Raw genomic sequence first — 18,642 nt, 5'->3', positions numbered from 1 at the left:
AGAAGCTCATGATCTGAGCCACAGTCAGCTCCTGGTCTTGTTTTTACTGACTCAACCCAAGTCATCTCTTGGGTTGTTGGAAAAGAGTATTTGCTATGACCATCGTATTCTCTTGACAAAATTTTACCAGCCTGTGCCCTGCTTCATTTTGTACTCCAAGGCCAAACTTGCCTGTTATTCCGGTTATCTTTTTGCTTCCTACTTTAGCATTCCAATCGCCCATGATGATAAGGACATCATTTTTTGGTGTTAATTCTAGACGGTGTTGTAGGCCTTCATAGAACCAGTCAACTTCAGCCTCTTCAGCACCAGTGGTTGGGGCATAGACTTGGACTACTGTGATGTTGAATGGTTTACCTTGGATTCGAACTGAGATCATTCTGTCATTTTGGAGGTTGTATCCCAGTACTGCTTTTCCTACTCTTTTATTGACTATGAAGGCTACTCCATTTCTTCTGAGGGATCCTTGCCCGCAGTAGTATACCTGATGGTCATCTAAATTAAATTCACCCATTTCTGTCCATTTTAGTTCACTGATTCCTAAGATGTCGATGTTCAGTCTTGTCATCTCTTGTTTGACCATGTCCAGCTTGCCTTGATTCATAGATCTTACATTCCAGGTTCCTATGAAGTAGAGGTCTTTACAGCATTGGACTCTCCTTTCACCACCAGATAAATCTGCAACCGACTGTCCTTTTGGCTTTGACCCAGTTGCTTCATTCTTTCTAGTGCTATTAGTACTAGCCCTCTGCTCTTCCCCAGTAGCATATTGGACACTTTCCAACCTGGGGGGTCATCTTCCAGTGTCATATTTTTTTGCCTTTTGGTACTGTCCATGGGGTTTTCATGGCAAAGATACTGGAGTGGGTTGCCATTTGCTTCTCCAGTGGAGAGATGGAAACTATGGTTGTATAGGGGAGGATACTATGGTTGTATAGAGGAGGATACAAACTAGGCAGTTTAAGTTAATATTTGGGAAGTATGAAGCTAAGAAACATTCTTTGGGAATCATGTGAGCTCTGAAAATACCTCTTCAGTTAGTTAACTATAAAATAGTTGGTTCAGAGAGCCATTCCCAAGCAAGTCCCGCCCCCCAGCCCCCCAAGTGTTCATCACTCTACTTGTTCTCCTTCACTAGTGATGAAAGCAATGGGATCCCCTTTCTTCTGTCCTCTATGACTTGGGGGTAGTGGGTATGGCAAGGGCATCGAAATGAGATTTTGTGATCCTGTTCAGTTCTCAGCTAGAATGTTAACACCCCCTCCCCCGCCTAGCAATATTGTGGGTTGTTGCTAGAAAAGGGCTCTGGACATGGCTTCCTTCTCTGCAGGGTCTATTCGCTCGCCGGCGCCAGTTGTTGCTCACTGAAGGGCCACATCTGTACTACGTGGACCCGATCAACAAGGTTCTGAAAGGGGAGATTCCATGGTCACCGGACCTCCGGCCAGAAGCAAAGAACTTCAAGACCTTTTTTGTTCACACAGTAAGTGACCTCTCAAGCCTATTTGTCAAGGTTCCGGCTTGCCTGCTGATCCTGCACAATCGTGCTCTTGAGGAGGGGCTAGTGGGACCCATGCTAGCTGCAAACACTACAAGGAACATGTGATGAAGGAACTCTTGAGTAGCTTAAGAGGGCCATGGGTCCAACTTGGATCCATAAGCCTGCGCCACAATAGCTGTGTGGCAACCCTGCTGGCAGCTGAGGCTGGCTCGAATGCTTTCTTGGCTGGATCCGGCTTGTTGGCTGGTCCATCTGGCGTGTGTTGTCAATGAAGCAAAAGGCATTGTTAGAATTTGCTGTGGGATGCTTCATAAACAAGATGCTGCATGCATTTTTATTCTTGTGGGGGAAGGTGAAGTTTTGCCAGAATCCGCCAGACCAAAGCTTAGCATTGCTTGCTGGCTCCAGTCGAAATAGTTGGGTTTGTGCTAGCGACATGTTCACTGGCTGCCGGGTTGACTGGGCATTAAATGTTCTTTGCTTCCAGCCCCACAGGACATACTACCTGATGGACCCGAGTGGGAACGCTCATAAGTGGTGCAAAAAGATACAAGAGGTTTGGCGACACAGATACCCCCAGAACTCTGCGAAATGAGGCTGCCCCTAAATGCCCCGTCTCACTCCTTGCTGCTAGAGCGCCACGTGCTCCCAGCCAGAGGACTTCCTAGCCCAGCTAAACATCCATCTCCAGGGCCAAAACTAGTTCCTTTTCTAAGGAAATGCCCAACCAATGGAATTCAGGGTTGCTTTGCTTGCTTTTGTGCTTCTGTTGAGGCTTTCACACACACATGCACATATTCTTTGCTGCCGTGAGTTACTACCTTGGCTTCTGCTGCAGTCTAGTGGACTTTGCATCGCTGGCTTTGCTGTAGATCAGTTAAGCAAAGCCAATCTAATCCACTTGCACAGCCCAGATCATGGGGGGCTGTATTATTACTGTGACTTTCCAATTTATCATGCAACTGTTTTGTCAGGGAGCTCTGAAAGGTTTCCATGTGAAGTTGCCATTGTTGCTGCTGCCACTGCGTGCGTGCCTTCCGTCCTTCCGTCCTTCCGTCCTTCCTTCCTTCCTTCCTTCCTTCCTTCCTTCCTTCCTTCCTTCCAGTTGGTTTGTTGGTGTCCAGCACTTGTAACTGCTGCGGACATACGCCCATGCAAAACTCTCCAGGTCATGTCCAGTTGCAGGATTCTCCATGGATGGTACTTTCTTTTAATCACATCTTGCAGATACACTCCGGCACAGTGGTAAGAGGGGAAAACGTTAAACATGTCACTTGAAAGTCTGGCCATTCTAATTTCATAAAATTTTAAACATGGAATTTTAATTGACACATTTACATGTTTAACTAAGGAGCATTAAGGTTACCAGCATGCTTTTAACCAAGACTAACTAAGAGGTTAACTAGTTAGTACAAACTATATTGATGTAATAAATAGACTCTTCATTTTTTCAGAAGAGGGAGCGAGCAGATTTCTTTCAAGGGTCTGGCATGGGCAGAACATTGTAGGGGGCTGGCCTATTTGTGGGGAGAGAAGGCCACGTGAGGGAAATGCTGTTGTACAAATGATGACTTGATTTGTGTCTCTTTGTATAATGAGGTGTACAAATATTCCTGTATTGTTCATTGCCCAAGCGTCGTACCTTTTAGCAACTTTGAAAATATTTTTCATGATTTAATTATATTTAAGACCCTCCACTAATCAGACTAATTGTTGTGTTCATGTAAAAATGTTGATACAAAGGAGGGGGAAAATGTATGGTACTTGAGTCATATCTATCAAATGTTTCATATCGTTCTTTTGTCTTTTTCCAATTAAACTGTCATGGTCAAACACTTCTTGTTAATATAGCAATAATCTTGCTTTCTCAGTATAAGTTCCCCATCTCTCTATGTACTAATTTCCAGGTAACTGAAACTTTTTGAGGGGCAGGTTCTTTTCCGAACACTAATGCCTCCCTACAAAAACTATCAGTACTCCTCCAAATCACTTTTCATTTGGACCATAAGAAAAAATTTGTACAAGAGTTCTGAGCAAGAGCTATTAGCTTTTGTTGCTCAAACAGAATATTTTTTCACACAACAGCTATTGGGGTTTTCAGTGTTCTCACGGAAGCCAGAGATGAACTCAGTCATGTGATGAGAAATCATGTGATCTCTGCTAGTGAAGAATGGCGAATAGCATCTTAGAGGTAAAGCTGACACTATCTCTCCTGCAGCGGATGATACTGCACCCCAAACCAGAGGTATTGGTAGGTGTTGCCGCTGGGCTATTTCTTCATATGCCTCAGACTTCTTGCATCTCCCACCAGCAAAAAAAAATAGAATAAAGGAAAACGCACTCTAGAAATGGGGTCGATGGTTCCTTCTGTTTTTTGTTCCTAGAACATATTTACATTTTCTATGATGCAGCACTTGAAAGGCTTCTGCTAGGGTAGTCTGGCAATGGGGATTCTCAGCTGGAGCCATGGGTCTTGTTCTTAGAGCAGTTTCCTGCCTAAAAGATTAAAGGAAGCAATTGTTAAGGGGAGTGATCAAGTTGCGGTGGGGATCAAGCTGCAGCCTCCAGTGTAGGCATGTGCACATGTGTTGTCTGAGCCAGTGCGACCCTTGGGTTTTTGTACCGCTGCTCACAATCTGCAAGCAGTCACTTTGCCTGCAAAGCTTTTGTTACCCATTTGTGCATGCACATGTGTATTCACCCTGCCTGAAGCCTTCTGGTGAAGCATTGTTGCCATCTGGGTCATAGCTAGTACATCGGACACTGGGCTTGGGAACCTTTGATGAACTATAGTGTACTTCGTTCATCCAGCTGAGCTATACAAAATCTTAAAAGACAATGCAGTAAAAGTGCTACACTCAATATGCCAGCAAATTTGAAAAACTCAACAGTGGCCGCAGGATTGGAAAAGGTCAGTTTACATTCCGATCCCAAAGAAGGGCAATGCCAAGGAATGTTCAAACTACCGCACCATTGCAAAGTTATGCTCAAAATCCTACAAGCTAGGCTCCAGCAGTATGTGGACCGAGAAGTACCAGAAGTACAGGCAGGATTTCGAAGAGGCAGAGGAACTAGAGTTTAAATTGCCAACATGTGCTGGATCATGGAGAAACCTAGGGAGTTCCAGAAAAGCATCTACTTCTGCTTCATTGACTATGCTAAAGCCTCTGATTGTGTGGATCACAACAAATTGTGGCAAGTTCTTAAAGAGATGGGAGTACCAGACCATCTTATTTCTCTCTTGAGAAACCTATATGCGGGTCAAGAAGCAACAGTGAGAACTGGACACGGAACCACTGATTGGTTCAAAATTGAGAAAGGAGTTTGGCAAGGCTGTATACTGTTGCCCTGCCTATTTAACTTATATGCAGAGCACATCATGAGAAAGGTGTGGCTAGATGAATCGCCAGTTGGAATTAAGATTGCTGGGAGAAATATCAACCACCTCAGATATGCAGATGATACCACTCTAATGCAGGAAAGTGAAGAGCCTCTTGATGCAGGTGAAGGAGGAGAGCACAAAAGTTGGCTTGAAACTCAACATTAAGAAAACTAAGATCATGGCATCCAGTCCTATCACTTCCTGGAAAATAGATGGGGAAGAAATGGAGGTAGTGACAGATTTTATTTTCCTGGGCTCCAAGATCACCGCAGATGGGGACTGCAGCCAAGAAATTAAAAGACGCTCCTGGGGAGGAAAGCTATGGCAAATCTAGACAGCCTACTAAAAAGCAGAGACATCACCCTGCCAATAAAAGTGTTTATAGTCAAGGCTATGGTTTTCCCAGGTGCAATGTATGGCTGTGAAAGCTGGACCATAAGGAAGGCTGAGCGCCAAAGGATTGAGGCCTTTGAATTGTGGTGCTGGAGGAGACTCCTGTGAGTCCCCTGGACCGCAAGGCGATCAAACCAGTCAGTCCTAGAGGAGATCAACCCTGACTGCACTTTAGAAGGCCAGATAGTGAAGATGAAACTCAAATACTTTGGCCACCTAATTTGAAGGAAAGACTCCCTGGAGAAGAGCCTAATGCTGGGAACAATAGATGGCAAAAGAAGAAGGGGACGGCAGACGATGAGGTGGCTGGATGGAGTCACTGAAGCAGTTCGTGTGAGCTTGAGTGGACTCCGGGGGATAGTGGAAGACAGGAAGGCCTGGAGGAATGTTGTGCATGGGGTTGCGATGGGTCAGACATGACTTCGCGACTAACAACAACAAGAAGTGTACTTGGGCAACACTGCTGTATCTCTACAGATTTGATTAAAATTGCTTTTGATTTTGGGAGGAACTTCATTTCAGCTGCCCTAATCCTGTTTGCATCTCTCTTCCTACATCCAGTCAGATGAGAATCTTTGATCTGGATGGCATGTTAGATGCTTTCCTCTGGAACATGACACACATAATGGAAGACAGGAATCTCTCATGACAGGTCTCTCTGATGGAGGTTTTGTTTTGGGTGCACAGAACTAATTTGAGTAAGCCAAGCAATAGAGTGGTTATGCCTCTTGGTTCTCTGTGTTTAAGGAGTTGAACAAGGAAGATTCTATTTCACATCCCCAACCAGTCATGAATCTCTTAGATAATCTTGGGGCTGTCATATTCTTGCTGCCTAACCTATCTCACAGGGCTATGTGAGGATAAAATGAGGGAGAGAACATGTGCTACCTTGAACTCCTTGAAGAAAAGGCAGGGTATAAATGTAATAAACTTGCCTCAGGGTTCCCCATCTTATGCATCAAGGGTTAGGGTTACAGTAAATGTTTAAAAATATTTATATAATTAATGAACAATTTAACATATAAAAAGCATGTTTCCGTTAACACATACCTTTTTCTGATATCCACAAAGCTCAAACTGAAAGTTCAGTATTGAAAGCTGTGAATCTTCTAGATGCTAATTCTGCTTGCAGAAATGTGACCTGCACAGCATTTATGGGATAGAATAAGAGAACTGTTGCCTTGGGAAAGCTAATTCTTATCTTTATTAACTCTAAGCACTGTCTATACATGGTACTCAGAAGCAAATCCCACTTAGTCCACTACATTTTTCTCAGTTGTTTTTATTGCATTTCTGAACAGCTCAGTAATAAATGCTGAGTAATGTAGAAATTAAGGCAAAATAAAATACAAGATAAAAACATGCACATACATTCAAACTTTAATGTCCCTTCAGAAGAAATTATGTCTGAGAGAACTATGAAATAGCACAAAACATAGAAATAAAAGTTGCAGAGATCAAATGGAGACAAAGCAGCAATATTTATTCTGTTCAGGGATAGTGGTCTTTTTTTGGGCTGGAGGGCCACATCCTGTGTCTGCTGGGGGTGCAGGGGGGCATGCATGTGGGGATGTGTGCTGAGACATCACAACTACCAAGTTGTGTGGCTCTTATGGTTCCAGTAGTGGGATTCAAAAGCTTTTCTACGCATGAATAGCCATGACTGAAACAGTCCACAATGGATACAAGATAAAAGCTTCCCTGCTAAGCCCTAATAAAGGCTTTTAAGCTGAAATCATATTCTTTTGGTATATCAAAAAAATCAAATATATATGATCACACAAAAATGGGCAACATTTTGCAGTGTTTCAGCTTATGTATCACCTTTAATGACCTACGGAAGGTAAGAGATTACCTACCATAGTGGTCACCAAAATCTCAGAAACCAGAAAAGTTCACTGGTTGGCAATTGTTGCAGTTGCTGAACAGTATAAAAGTATTTATAGAGAGTAGGTAGTAAGTCCTTTGGAAAGATAGCTAGTACAGGGGCCATGGGTCTTTCTCTGGTCATATTATTCATTTCTTTGAAGACTGGGTCCCAAAATGTCTGTACTGGATAACAATTACACCATGCAGACCTATGGCACCCCTTCAAACATTTATTTGAAGGTATTTTAAAGACCTTTTGCACCATCTTATAGGGTTATCTTGTGTTCCTGAGAAAATACCTCATCTCTCTCGCCCTTATTGCCTTCATCAATCCAAAAATAAAAGACTTGTCCTAAGTTGTCTACAGGTATTCCAAAAGCCAATTATCAGGATAATTTAAAAAATCCGAACGTCAACTCATTTATGCAGCTTGGACGTCACGCAGACCTCCAAAACTAACCTGAAAGGCTTGAGACAGGCATTCAAGGGATGGTGCAGCAGCTGTTACTTTTTGTACGTCTGCCACCAGCCATGTCAATGGCCTTGGCCACCTCAGCCCCGACAGTCGAGGTGAGAGCCACCGACGGGAGGGACGAGGGTGAGCGACAGCCACCAGCGGGGGACTCCCAAGCGCTTGGCGCGGGCCTGTGCCTCTGCAGCTGCCTATGGAGGCTATCCTCGCACTTGCTCCGGCGGGCTCCGACGCCACCGCGGAAAGTGCTGCCTGGGCGCGCCGGGAGCAGACTGTCTTCGCTCGGGCGCCCCGACTTGTTTCCGGGGGTATGGGCCACCCGCGGCCTGCTCACCGAAGCCGCCCACCTCAAGCCGGGTGGGGAGCCGCTACGCAATTCGTCGGGTGTCTCCCGCAGACCGGCAGCTCGGGCCACGCGGCCCCTCGAAGACTCCGAACCCCGCGTCAAAGGCCGCTCGGCTCGCGGCGCTCCTCGTCCGCCTTCGCCTCCAGCCAGCAAGCCCGAGGCCAGGCGCGGGGTCCAAGTGAGCACTCGCGTGTCGCAGGCAGGTGACATCCCGAACTAACTTGCCGTGCCCCCCCCCCCACGCCATTCGATGACGGGGCCCGCCCGGCGCTGGCCTCTGTTGCGTCGTCTCCGGGCCTCACGGTTCGAGCAGGGCCGCTGCAGACGAGAGCGCTCGAAGCAAGCACCCCGGCGCGCCGAGACCGGAAAGCGCTGCGCATGCGCCCTGCCGGCCGGCGCAGGGCCGTGGTCCGGAGGGGACGCTTTTCGAAACGGACCTTCCGGCGCGAAGCCAGAATGGCGGCGGAGAGCTCCTGTGAGCTGCCGGTGGTGCCGGCGGCCGGGCCTGGGTTGGGCGGGCAGCCCACAGCGGTTTGTCGTCGCTGCAGCAGCTCCAGCTCCTCGTCGTCGTCTTCGTGGTGCGGTAGCTCGGCCCTGGCTCGCCCGGCCCTGGGCGGAATCCCCGGAAAATGGGTCCGACTGAACGTGGGCGGTACCTGCTTCCTCACCACCCGGCAGACGCTTTGCAGGGACCCCAAAAGTTTCCTCTTCCGCCTCTGTCAGGCCGACCCGGACCTCGACTCCGATAAGGTAGGCGAGCGGCGTCGGGTCTCGGCGCCCTCTGGCCTGGCCGGCCCGCTGGTCGGCAGGAGAGCCCCTCCGCCCCCTTTAAGCAGCGCCGCTGGGCCCCGCGGCAAGCGAACTGTCCTGGGTTTGGGGATGGGGGCACGTCTGACGAGGGAACAGGGCTCGGTACACTCTCGTCTCCTGCCCGTTCCTGCGCTCCAGGAAGAAGCGGGATGACACTTGTCCGTCCCCACTTGCTGCCCTGCACAAGGGCAAGCCGCTTCTGGGCCTTCAGAAGAGGCAGTTTTTAGCATAACTATTCACATATGGGACAGAATAAGCGCCATTGGACGCAGCGCAGCTTCCTGCAGCAAAGGTACAGCATACGTGCACTGTGCACCTCCTCAGTGCAGTATCTGGTTCGGGGTAATCTGGTGGGAGCAAAGTCAAGCCAAAAGTTGGGAGGGGTGATTTAGACCATAGAGGCTACTCCCTTTGTAGTGCAGAAATCCAAGTTAAAGCATTCTTGGCAGGTGGCTGTCCATTCTCTCCACTTGAATATAGCCAGTGATAGAAAATTCACCATCTCTCTAGTAGGTTGTTTTCATTGCCTGAAAACTGTTAAGAAGTTTCTTCCTAATGTACATATGAAATCTGGCCTTCTGTAATTTGAGTCCAATATTATACATCTTAGATGAGGAGGCTCCACTAGCACCTTTTGTATCACAACCCTTTGGATACTTAGAATGTTTCTCATGTCTTCCCCTTCTCCAGACTCAACATACCCAGTTTCTTCGCACTTTCCCACAAAGGACTTCATTTCTAGTTTTCTGTTCATCTATATCGCCTTCTCTGCATGTGGTTTGATTTATCAGAATCTTTCTTAAACTGAACACAGTATTCAAAATGAGATCTGACCAGCATGGAGTACAGTGGAGCTGTTAATTTTTGCGACTTAGAAACTATAATTCTATTGATGTAACCTAAAATTGAATTGCCATTTCTGTATCCATACCACAATGCTGATTCATATGAAGCTTGTGATTCACTACAACTCCTTTTCACATCTCCTATTATCAAGCCAGGTATCCCCCACTTGTGCATTTGATTTATTTTTCCTAAATGAAGAGCTTTTTATTTCTGTTGAATTTTATTCCATTTTCAGCCCAGTTTTCCAACCTAACAAGATCATTTTGAATTTTGTTTCTCTGTTCTAAGGTGTTGCACTGTTGAGTCATTTGAAAGTCCATTAAGTATCTTCTCTGTCCCTTATGCCAAGTTATTAATAAAACATTAAAGCGTGCAGGACTCAGGATTGAGTCTTGTGCCTTCCCATTCACTATCTCTCTCCAGTTTGGTGAAGAACCATTTATTTATTATTATATTTCTATACTGCCATTTTTCTTTTCAAGGAACTCAAGGTGGCTTACATGATTCTCCTCTTCCCAGTCTTATTCTCACAACAGTGATCCTGTGAGGTAGGTTGGGCTGAAAGTCTGACTGGCCCAAAGACACCCAGTGAGCTTCATGGCCAAGTGAGGACTAGAATCAACCAGCTGTGGTTCCACCTGATATTAGTTGCATTAAACCTGCACTTAATTAGCTTGCTAATTGGAATATCATGGGGCACTTTGTCAACTACCTTGCTGAAATCAAGGTAGATTATGTCCACAGATTTTTCCCAATCTACTAAAGATTTCAGTTTACTGTGGAAGAGCTTATTTTTGACAATTCTCTGCTAGCTTCCAGTGATCACAGCATTCATGCCAAATGCCAAGTGCCTGCAGATCAAGCATTTTTAATCTGCGCTAGAATCTTCTCAAGAATGGGTGCTAGACTGCTGAATTCCTTTGATCTTCATACAAGGCACTTTAGGAACATCCTGCAGATTTCCATAGATTTCATGGTAATTAAAATCCTGCATTGCCACCTCATGTTTCCTTGAAGTAATTGCAATTTTTGCAAAATATTCACACCTATTATTGTGGGTGGTCAATAGCAGATTCTGGCCACAATATTGATTTTATTTCCTCATCCATTTATTTAGCCAGATGCTTTCAACAGGGCAACCATATTCATTCTCTTGAATGCCTGTGTAGGTATGCATATTTCAAAAATATCATGCCATCCTTCCCCTTTTCTGTGGTTTCTGTTCCTTTTGAGCATGTTAAATTCCTCTGTTGCTATGTTCAATTCAGTGCGTCTCAGTTATAGTTATTAAGCCATATTTCTTGATTGAATCAAGAGGTCATAGTTGTTTATCTCTACAATTTGATTAAAAGCTTTTACTACAACTGCTTTCTTGGCCTTTTCTATAGTGTCTGAGTCCTTGTCTTTCTGGGCTTTGTCTCCATTCCTAACAAGATTAAGTTATTTTATGGGATGCAGAGTGGTATCTAAATCTTATTTTAAAAATCCAGGCCCATAACGAACTAAGTTATAGAGTGATTTGATGTATCAAGGAGCATCCTTTGGCTTGGTTAATTGCTTTGATTGTGATTTTAGGTTTATTATTTAGCAGAAAACCATAACATATTGATTAAATCTGATTGTTTTCCTCTATTGGAATTCTTACAAGGCTTTTCTTGCCCCACATTCATGTCTTCGTCCTTTCCAGTTTATTATTAATAACTCTTGGTGTGGTTAGAAACTGGGTAAAGTTATAACACTGTTTGGCCGTTAGAACTCTGCATGAAAGCAGCTGTTCTTGGTATCACCCACTGAAGTGATGGTAGCAGGTGATTTCTTACATGGGGAAGGCAGCAATGCAGCTGGCTCTAGGGTGACAGGCTATTTATTTATTTATTAGAATATTTATATGCCATCCTGTCACGAAGGCCTCAGGACGGCTTACATAAATAAATAAGAATAATATAAAACATAATACAAATGAATTTCAGATCCACCCTGGCTGCAGATTAAAAACATATATAATCCAATATTAAAAGTTATTAAAATATTGTTGGAATAAAAAGGTCTTTACCTGGTGCCGAAAAACAAATAATGACGGCGGCAGGCGGACCTCCCTGGGGAGCACATTCCATAGGCGGGGCGCCACTGCAGAGAAAGCCCTCCTCTGGGTACTTTGCCTCCTAATATATTTCACAGAGGGTTCCCAGAGGAGGGCCTCTGCTGCCGATCTCAGGGGGCGGGAGGGCAAATACGGAAGAAGGCGTTTCTTTAGGTATCCAGGTCCCAAGCTATTAAGGGCTTTGTAGGCTAAGGCAGAGGTCCTCAAACTTTTCCACCAGGGGACCAGTTGAAAGCTGCCAATGGTGGGCACAGGCCGGAAAGTTGGTGCCGGTGGTGTGCGCGGGCACGCATGGCAAGGGGAGGCAAGACGAGGTGCAGGCGGGGGTGGGCATGCACCGTGAGGTGGGCACACAAGGAAGTGGCTTACTCTCTTGGAGATGGTTTTCTCCGAGAGAGCAGACTGCTGCCTCCCTGTGTGTGGGGCGAGGTGGGCGGTGGTGGCGGGCATGCGCATGGGTGTGAGCGCGCATGCAGCGGGTCTAAATGGGCATTGCGGGTTGGATCTGGCCCCCGGGCTGTAGTTTGAGGACCCATGGACTAAGATGTGTGTGTGTGTTTGAGAGACATCACACTTATTTATTTATTTATTTATTTATTAAAACATTTTTATGCTGCCCCATTCGCCGAAGCCTCAGGGCAGCTTACAACAATAAGTTAAAAATAAATAACATTTATTACGTTGTTGATTTTATTGTTATCCTTGTTGTACAACTTCTCTGAGAACCTGATAGTTGAACAGTGAGGTAGGACATTTACTAAACACGTATACATTTTTCTATTCTAAATCAGGATGAAACAGGTGCCTACTTAATAGACAGAGATCCAACCTACTTTGGACCAGTGTTGAACTATCTCCGACATGGGAAACTGGTTATCAATAAAGACCTTGCAGAAGAAGGTACATGTTGTTCTTTAAGAAAACAGTTCTGTTTTTTAATATCTCAGTATTTTACCTGCTGTGAAAAATCATTCAGATGAAGGTTTTTAATATCATCAGCTCAGATGTGCTGTGAGACTAGTTGGTGGTATTGCTTTGTAACTTGTAATGGTCTTCAGACCTAAAAATTCCTGGACTTGAATGAATTTAGAAACCAGGTCCTGGCAATGAAACTGCTATAGAGTTACGTTTTCAGTGAAGTTGCATAGCTTAAATATTGATTCGTGTATTATCTTGGGCGCATTTGTATTCAAGGACCGCTTGGCTGTTTCTGTTCTCTTTGCAATGTGGGCTCGCTGCAGATGCCTCGCTTTGGCAAGTATACTAGTGACAGGCCAGCACTTCAGGGGGCAAATGAGAGAAAGCAGAAGTAGGCCACAACTTGAGCATGTAGCATCTCTTAAGGCCTGCTGGTGACAAAGAGGGGTTTGGTTTGTTTTTGGTTTTTTTTTTTTTTTTTGTTTTTTTTTTGCAAAAGACTAGAGTTTTGAGAGACCTTTTAAAATGCTTGTTTCTCCCTCCTGTTAGGTGTGCTTGAAGAAGCTGAATTCTACAACATCACATCCTTAATAAAGCTTGTGAAAGACAAAATAAGGGAAAGAGATAGCAAAATCTCACAGGTGGGATTCCCTTCACTTTGAAATTTTACTTTGCTTTTGGGATAGGCATTTGTGTTTATTTCTGCATGTGTAGCTTTGTTTGGTGGCACAAAGGGGAGTGGTTCCTGGTAGCAGACTGCCCTGTTCCTGACAGTTCTAGAAACATGTTAAGGTGAAATATGTCTGTGCTTGTGACACAAGCATATGGGCCAATGCCAAGAGCAGAGCTCTGCCTATGTCCTTTGTGGAGTACTTGTCTCAAGGCATCCTCCAGGACTATAAGAAAGGGGCTTTCTGGCATTTTACATCCCCGTGGGAAGGGGTCTTTAGAAGTGAAATCCAGTCGCTGTCAGCAGGTAGAAGTTCTATCTGCCTCTGTATGTTTCACCTGTAGGTGCCTGTCAAGCATGTTTACAGAGTGCTGCAGTGCCAGGAAGAGGAGCTGACCCAGATGGTTTCCACCATGTCTGATGGCTGGAAATTTGAGCAGGTAAGAGAAGAAGTGAAAGGTTCAGGTGTTGCGGAAATTACTTGAAGGGGTTGACACAAATTTCTACATTGGCTTTGATCCTACAGCTGCCAGGACACTCCTCACTATTATTTAATAGTAGCACTGTGGATCAACATCATCATCTCCTCCATCATCATTTAATAATGATACAGCTTTTCTTAGCACTCAGAGTGCTTCACATATGATACTGCTGTCAGCTATTTCCATAATGAGGGTTGGAGAAGGTGCTTAAACCTGCAAAAATCCCTCAAAGAGCCCAACAGATTTCTTCTGGTATAAGTGTTCCTTCGTGCTTTTGTCCATTTGATCCGATGAGCCTGAATTTGTGCCTGTGTCAGGATCTTCACAGGTGGAGTTCATGCTCAGAATCACTGCATTGTACCAGCTCCAGGCATTCGCATGAGCAGATTCCAGTATGTGTACCTTCCTTTCCTCCAGTGCCAACCAAGCTTGTTTGTGGAATCTAGGCCACCTTATCAAGGCCGTAATCCACTTGTTCTACATTCTGTTTTTGTACACAGTTGAGAGCTCTTGGGGCAAGTTGCCGAGCAGTCATCTGGGAATGCTCAGGCAGGTTTCGGCAAGTTGCAGTAAGACCTGTTTGTTGCTTGGGTATGTCTGGCGGAATTGGAAAAACAGACATTCTCATAAGTAAACTTCAAGCTGTAGGAACTTTGTAATGTTTATCAGTCAGAATGTTCCACTGGCACTGCTGATGGTAAATATTACAGTTGCAAATGGATCTAATCATGGGCATTTGTTTAGGCAGATACCACAGCTGGCAGCAGGGGCAGATGCCATTTCCTGTATGCAGTGAGAATGTATTGCTGGTGGTGGGAAGTGTGATTAGAGCAAGCTGAATGAAACAACTAATGGAACTGTTTCTGTAATGGGGAATAGTATTTTGGAGCAAAGGAAAATGCATTTTCCTTACAACTTTATTTCTGGGTCTGGTAAAGACCATGCTGATTGCTGCAGGCCTTCAGTCTTTCTTCTGTGCAGCATTGCTGGAAGACTTGAATCTTTGAGCTACTGTAACTGCAGATGTAGATGGTCAGGACTTAATGGTTCCATTATATATTAACACTGGAGTCCACTATGAAAAACCTGAAGCCTTTAACATTCATAGAGTAAGAAAGCCACTGTCTTGCCTGAGCATGAATAAAATTAGTAACAGGAGTTGCTGTTCCTGTTTTCTGTATTGTACTTGTGAGCAGCAAGAAGAAGAATTCCACCTTCAGTTAGCTCAGACTATTGCCTGTTAAGGTGTAGGTTAAGCCCTGTTTCAAGTTATGTCAAAAACATTGGGTACCTGCGGCTTTGTTCAAACAACCACCCTGAGACTCTCCTTCCTGTTTCAGCTAGTTAGCATTGGATCTTCCTACAACTATGGGAATGAAGACCAGGCTGAGTTTCTGTGCGTTGTCTCCAAGGAGCTGCACAACACCTCTTATGGAACAGCTAGTGAACCCAGTGAGAAGGCAAAGGTGAGTTGTCTTAAGGCTGGAAGAGAGTGCTCCAAAGCCACTGCATTCTCATAACTTTGGAGCCCCTGCTCCAGTGTTGTTGAGCAACTGCTGTTAAAGAAAGAAGCTTGTCTGGTCCTTCTCATGTCCTCCTGTTTGCACTCTCATCCCCATCCTCACACTCACACTAAAGACACACACACAGAGCAAGAGCGAGTTTTGTCATGGAGTGCATGAGGCAAGCTGTTCTGGTATTCATATTTAAAATGACCTTTTCTGCCTGAATATTGAAGTAATCTCATAAGAATCTGACAGGAATGTGTTGGCAGTCACTGTGTTCTGACTGGCTGTGCAAATCCTCTGCAAAGTGGGGTCTGCTAGACTGGATGCAGGTTTTGTTAATAAGCAAAATCAAAAGCTTTAATCAAGTTGTATTTATGATTGTGAGCTGCTTTCAGGGCCCTTCTTTGGTAGAAAGGTGGAAATACATGCATAGAAGTCTTATTTGAACGCCTGTCTCATCATAGCTGCTCATGCAGGAGCATCTTAAGTACTGGGATGCCTGCATAAATCCTTTTGGCTTGTAAACTAGCATTCAGTTCATTATTGGAGAACTTGGCAGTTAATCTCAGCTATTTAAATACTTGCTAATTTCTTACCTTGTGAAATGGCAGTAATTTAATGGTCATGTTACATGCAAACCACCTTAATTTTCTGTTGAGGAGCTAGTTAGATTTGTTAATGTTTCCATAATGAATCATAGAACAGCAGGGTTCAAAGGGGCCAATAAGGCCTTCAGCTTCAACATATTGTTCCATGCAGGACTCCAGGTTAAACCATCCCTCTCAGACAGCTGTCCAGCTGCATCTTGAATGTTTCCAGTGTGGGAGGGCCCACAGCTTCCCTAGGTAACAGATTCCATTGTTGAGTTGCTTAAAAAGTCAGTAAGTTTTTTCTGTTTTCAGCTGGAAAGTAACTTCCAATAACTTGAGCTCATTATTCTGTGTCCTGCACTCTGGGATGATTGTGAAGGGACACTGGCTCTCTGGGTGACAACCTTTTCAAGTAATTGAAGAGTGCTATTGTATCTCCCTCTTCCTTCTTTTCTCAAGACTAACCCTGCTCATTTTATCCAGTCTCTCCTCATAGGGTTTTGCTTGCAATATCCTGATCATCTTGGTTGGTCTTCTCTGAACTTTTTCTAGTTTGTCTGGTCTTTCTTAAACTGTGGTGCCTAAAACTGGATGCAGTACTCCAGATGAGGCCTAATCAGTGCTGAGTAAAGGGGAACTAGTATTTCATGTGATCTGGAAATAATCCTTCTATTTATGCAGACCCAAATACCATTAGTCTTTCTTTGCAGCATATTCCCCTGGTGTCTACAACAAATACAAGATTGTTCTCACAGGTAGTGTTTTTGAACTCAGCATTCCCCATTCTGTATCCCCTCCCTTTGGCATCCTTTTCTTAGGGGCAGAACCTGGCATTATATTTCATTCTGTCTCTCTCTCCCTGCCCCCCACAGTTCAGTGCTTTAAATGCTTGTGTTCACTTTGAATTTTGTTTCTGCCATCCAGGGTATTAGCTATCCCACCCAATTTTGTGTCATCTGCAAAACCCTCGTCCAAATCAGTGGTAAAAATGTTGAATGACACTGGTCCTGGGACTGTACCTGCAATACCCCTCTCGTTACCTCTCCCACTTTAGAGAAGGTACAACTGATATGTACTTTTTCAGTCTGATTCTGTAGCCAACTGTGGATCCATCTAGCCCACTTTTAGCTAGTTTGCTAATCAGGATATCCTGATAGGGGCATGTTGTTAAAAGCTCTGCTGAAATTAAGATAAATCATGTCCATGGGATATCCATAGTCCACCAGGGAGGTTTCCCAGTCAAAAAAGTAGGATCCAATCAAATGACAGGATTTGTGCTTGAGGAATCCATGTTGACTTCTTGTAATCATTGCATTGTTTTCAAGGTGTTTGCAGATTCATTGCTTTATAATATGCTCCAGAATTTTCCCAGGGATTGATGTCAGAGAGGTCTGTATTTCCTAGGTTCCTCCTTTTCTTGACTTTTTGAGACAGGGACAATATTTGCTCTCTTTCAATCATCTGACACTTTGTCCGCCCTCCACAATTTCTCAAAGACTGCCAGTTCTTCTGCCAGTTCTTTTGTTACTCCAGATTGAGTTCATCAGGGCATGGTAATATGAACTTGTTCAAAATAATGCAGTGTTCCTTGACCCTTTGCCAGCCAATCTCCTGCTGTTTCGACTTGTTTTTCAAGTTTCCCCAGGAGGCCATAGACCCTCTTTTGACAGAAGACTGAGGCAAGGTAGAAATTGAGTAATTCTGCCTTTTGTTTGTCATCTGTTATCATTTTGTCATCCTTACTGAGTAGTTGAACCACCCCTTTTTCCTCTGTCTTCTTCTATGCAATGAAGCTGAAGAGGGCTTTTTTGTTGCTTTTAGCATCTCTTACTAACCTTGGCTCATTCTCAGCTTTAGCCTTCCCTATAATTCCCTGCTCTCCTTTTGTAGGCTGGCCTTCCTTTCACTTCTTATACTTGTCCTTGTTCTAGTTTTCAGGTCATCTCAAAGTTTTTTTGTGAAACCATATTGGCTTTTTCTCTTGTCTGCAACCATTTTTTCTTGGCATTTGTAACCATGCTTTTAGATTGTTTTTTACAGTCTTATGAATCTGAGATCACTTTTCTCTTAGAAAAGCCAATCCTCTAGTTTCTTCCCCCACTTTCTGTAGGAGGAAGTTTTCAGCAACATAAGTCAGTAATTTCTTGCAGCAGGCGTGTTTGGCAGAATTTGTCTCCCAACAGATGTTGGGGAAATTGAAATCTCCCATTACTACTGTATCATTAGGAATGGAAAAGAAAATAGAACTGCCAAAATTTTACTTCCCTCATATAAACCCTAGGTGCAACCAGACTTGGAATATTGTGTTTAGGTCTGCTCTGCTCAACAAAAGGACATTGTTGAGTTGGAAAAAGTGCAGGGAGGAGCCACAAAAATGATTAGGGGGTTGGAGCAGCTTCCTATGAGGAGCGCAACATTCAGCTTATAAAGAAGGCAAGTAAGCAGAGACATGATAGAGACATTTAAAATAATACATGGTGGGGAGAAAGCAGAGAGGGAGACATTTTTCTTCATCTTCTGTAACAGTCAGACTTGCATAAAGCTGATTTATGGGAGGTTTAGGACGGATAAAAGGCAGTATTTTTTCATACAGCATATAGTTAAACTGGAATTTGTTGCCGTGGAAAGTGGTGATGGCTGCCAATCTGGATGACTTTAAAAAGAGATTGGATAGATTCACAAGGGAGGAGGCTATCAGTGGCTGCTAGCCTTGCTGTCTGTGTGCTTCCTCTGGCCAGCTGCATACATCAAGGG

General features: G+C 44.3%; 2 protein-coding genes across 5 annotated transcripts in view; both read left to right on the top strand.

Moving 5' to 3' along the window:
* PDPK1 (3-phosphoinositide dependent protein kinase 1) overlaps window positions 1-3,336 on the top strand; it is a 35,951-nt gene extending 32,615 nt beyond the window's left edge. For all 4 annotated transcript variants that reach the window (XM_044452488.1, XM_044452490.1, XM_044452491.1 and 1 more), the window contains 2 exons: window positions 1,331-1,483; window positions 1,989-3,336. In XM_044452488.1, coding sequence (XP_044308423.1) covers window positions 1,331-1,483; window positions 1,989-2,096 — 261 coding nt within the window. In that variant the 3' untranslated portion in view covers window positions 2,097-3,336. The remainder of the gene's footprint in view (window positions 1-1,330; window positions 1,484-1,988) is intronic.
* A 4,340-nt stretch (window positions 3,337-7,676) lies between these two features.
* Window positions 7,677-18,642, top strand: part of LOC123034815 (BTB/POZ domain-containing protein KCTD5-like) — a 33,902-nt gene continuing 22,936 nt past the window's right edge. Inside the window, exons 1-6 of the mRNA XM_044452511.1 lie at window positions 7,677-8,166; window positions 8,277-8,713; window positions 12,512-12,620; window positions 13,188-13,279; window positions 13,653-13,748; window positions 15,131-15,256. Of these exons, the coding sequence (XP_044308446.1) occupies window positions 7,677-8,166; window positions 8,277-8,713; window positions 12,512-12,620; window positions 13,188-13,279; window positions 13,653-13,748; window positions 15,131-15,256 (1,350 nt within the window). The remainder of the gene's footprint in view (window positions 8,167-8,276; window positions 8,714-12,511; window positions 12,621-13,187; window positions 13,280-13,652; window positions 13,749-15,130; window positions 15,257-18,642) is intronic.

The sequence above is a fragment of the Varanus komodoensis genome, unplaced genomic scaffold (genome assembly GCF_004798865.1).
Source record: "Varanus komodoensis strain SLA01 unplaced genomic scaffold, ASM479886v1 scaffold73, whole genome shotgun sequence".
Lineage (NCBI taxonomy): Eukaryota > Metazoa > Chordata > Lepidosauria > Squamata > Varanidae > Varanus > Varanus komodoensis.
Note: the sequence above shows the minus strand (reverse complement) of the source record. Positions and strands in the feature narration are given on the sequence as shown.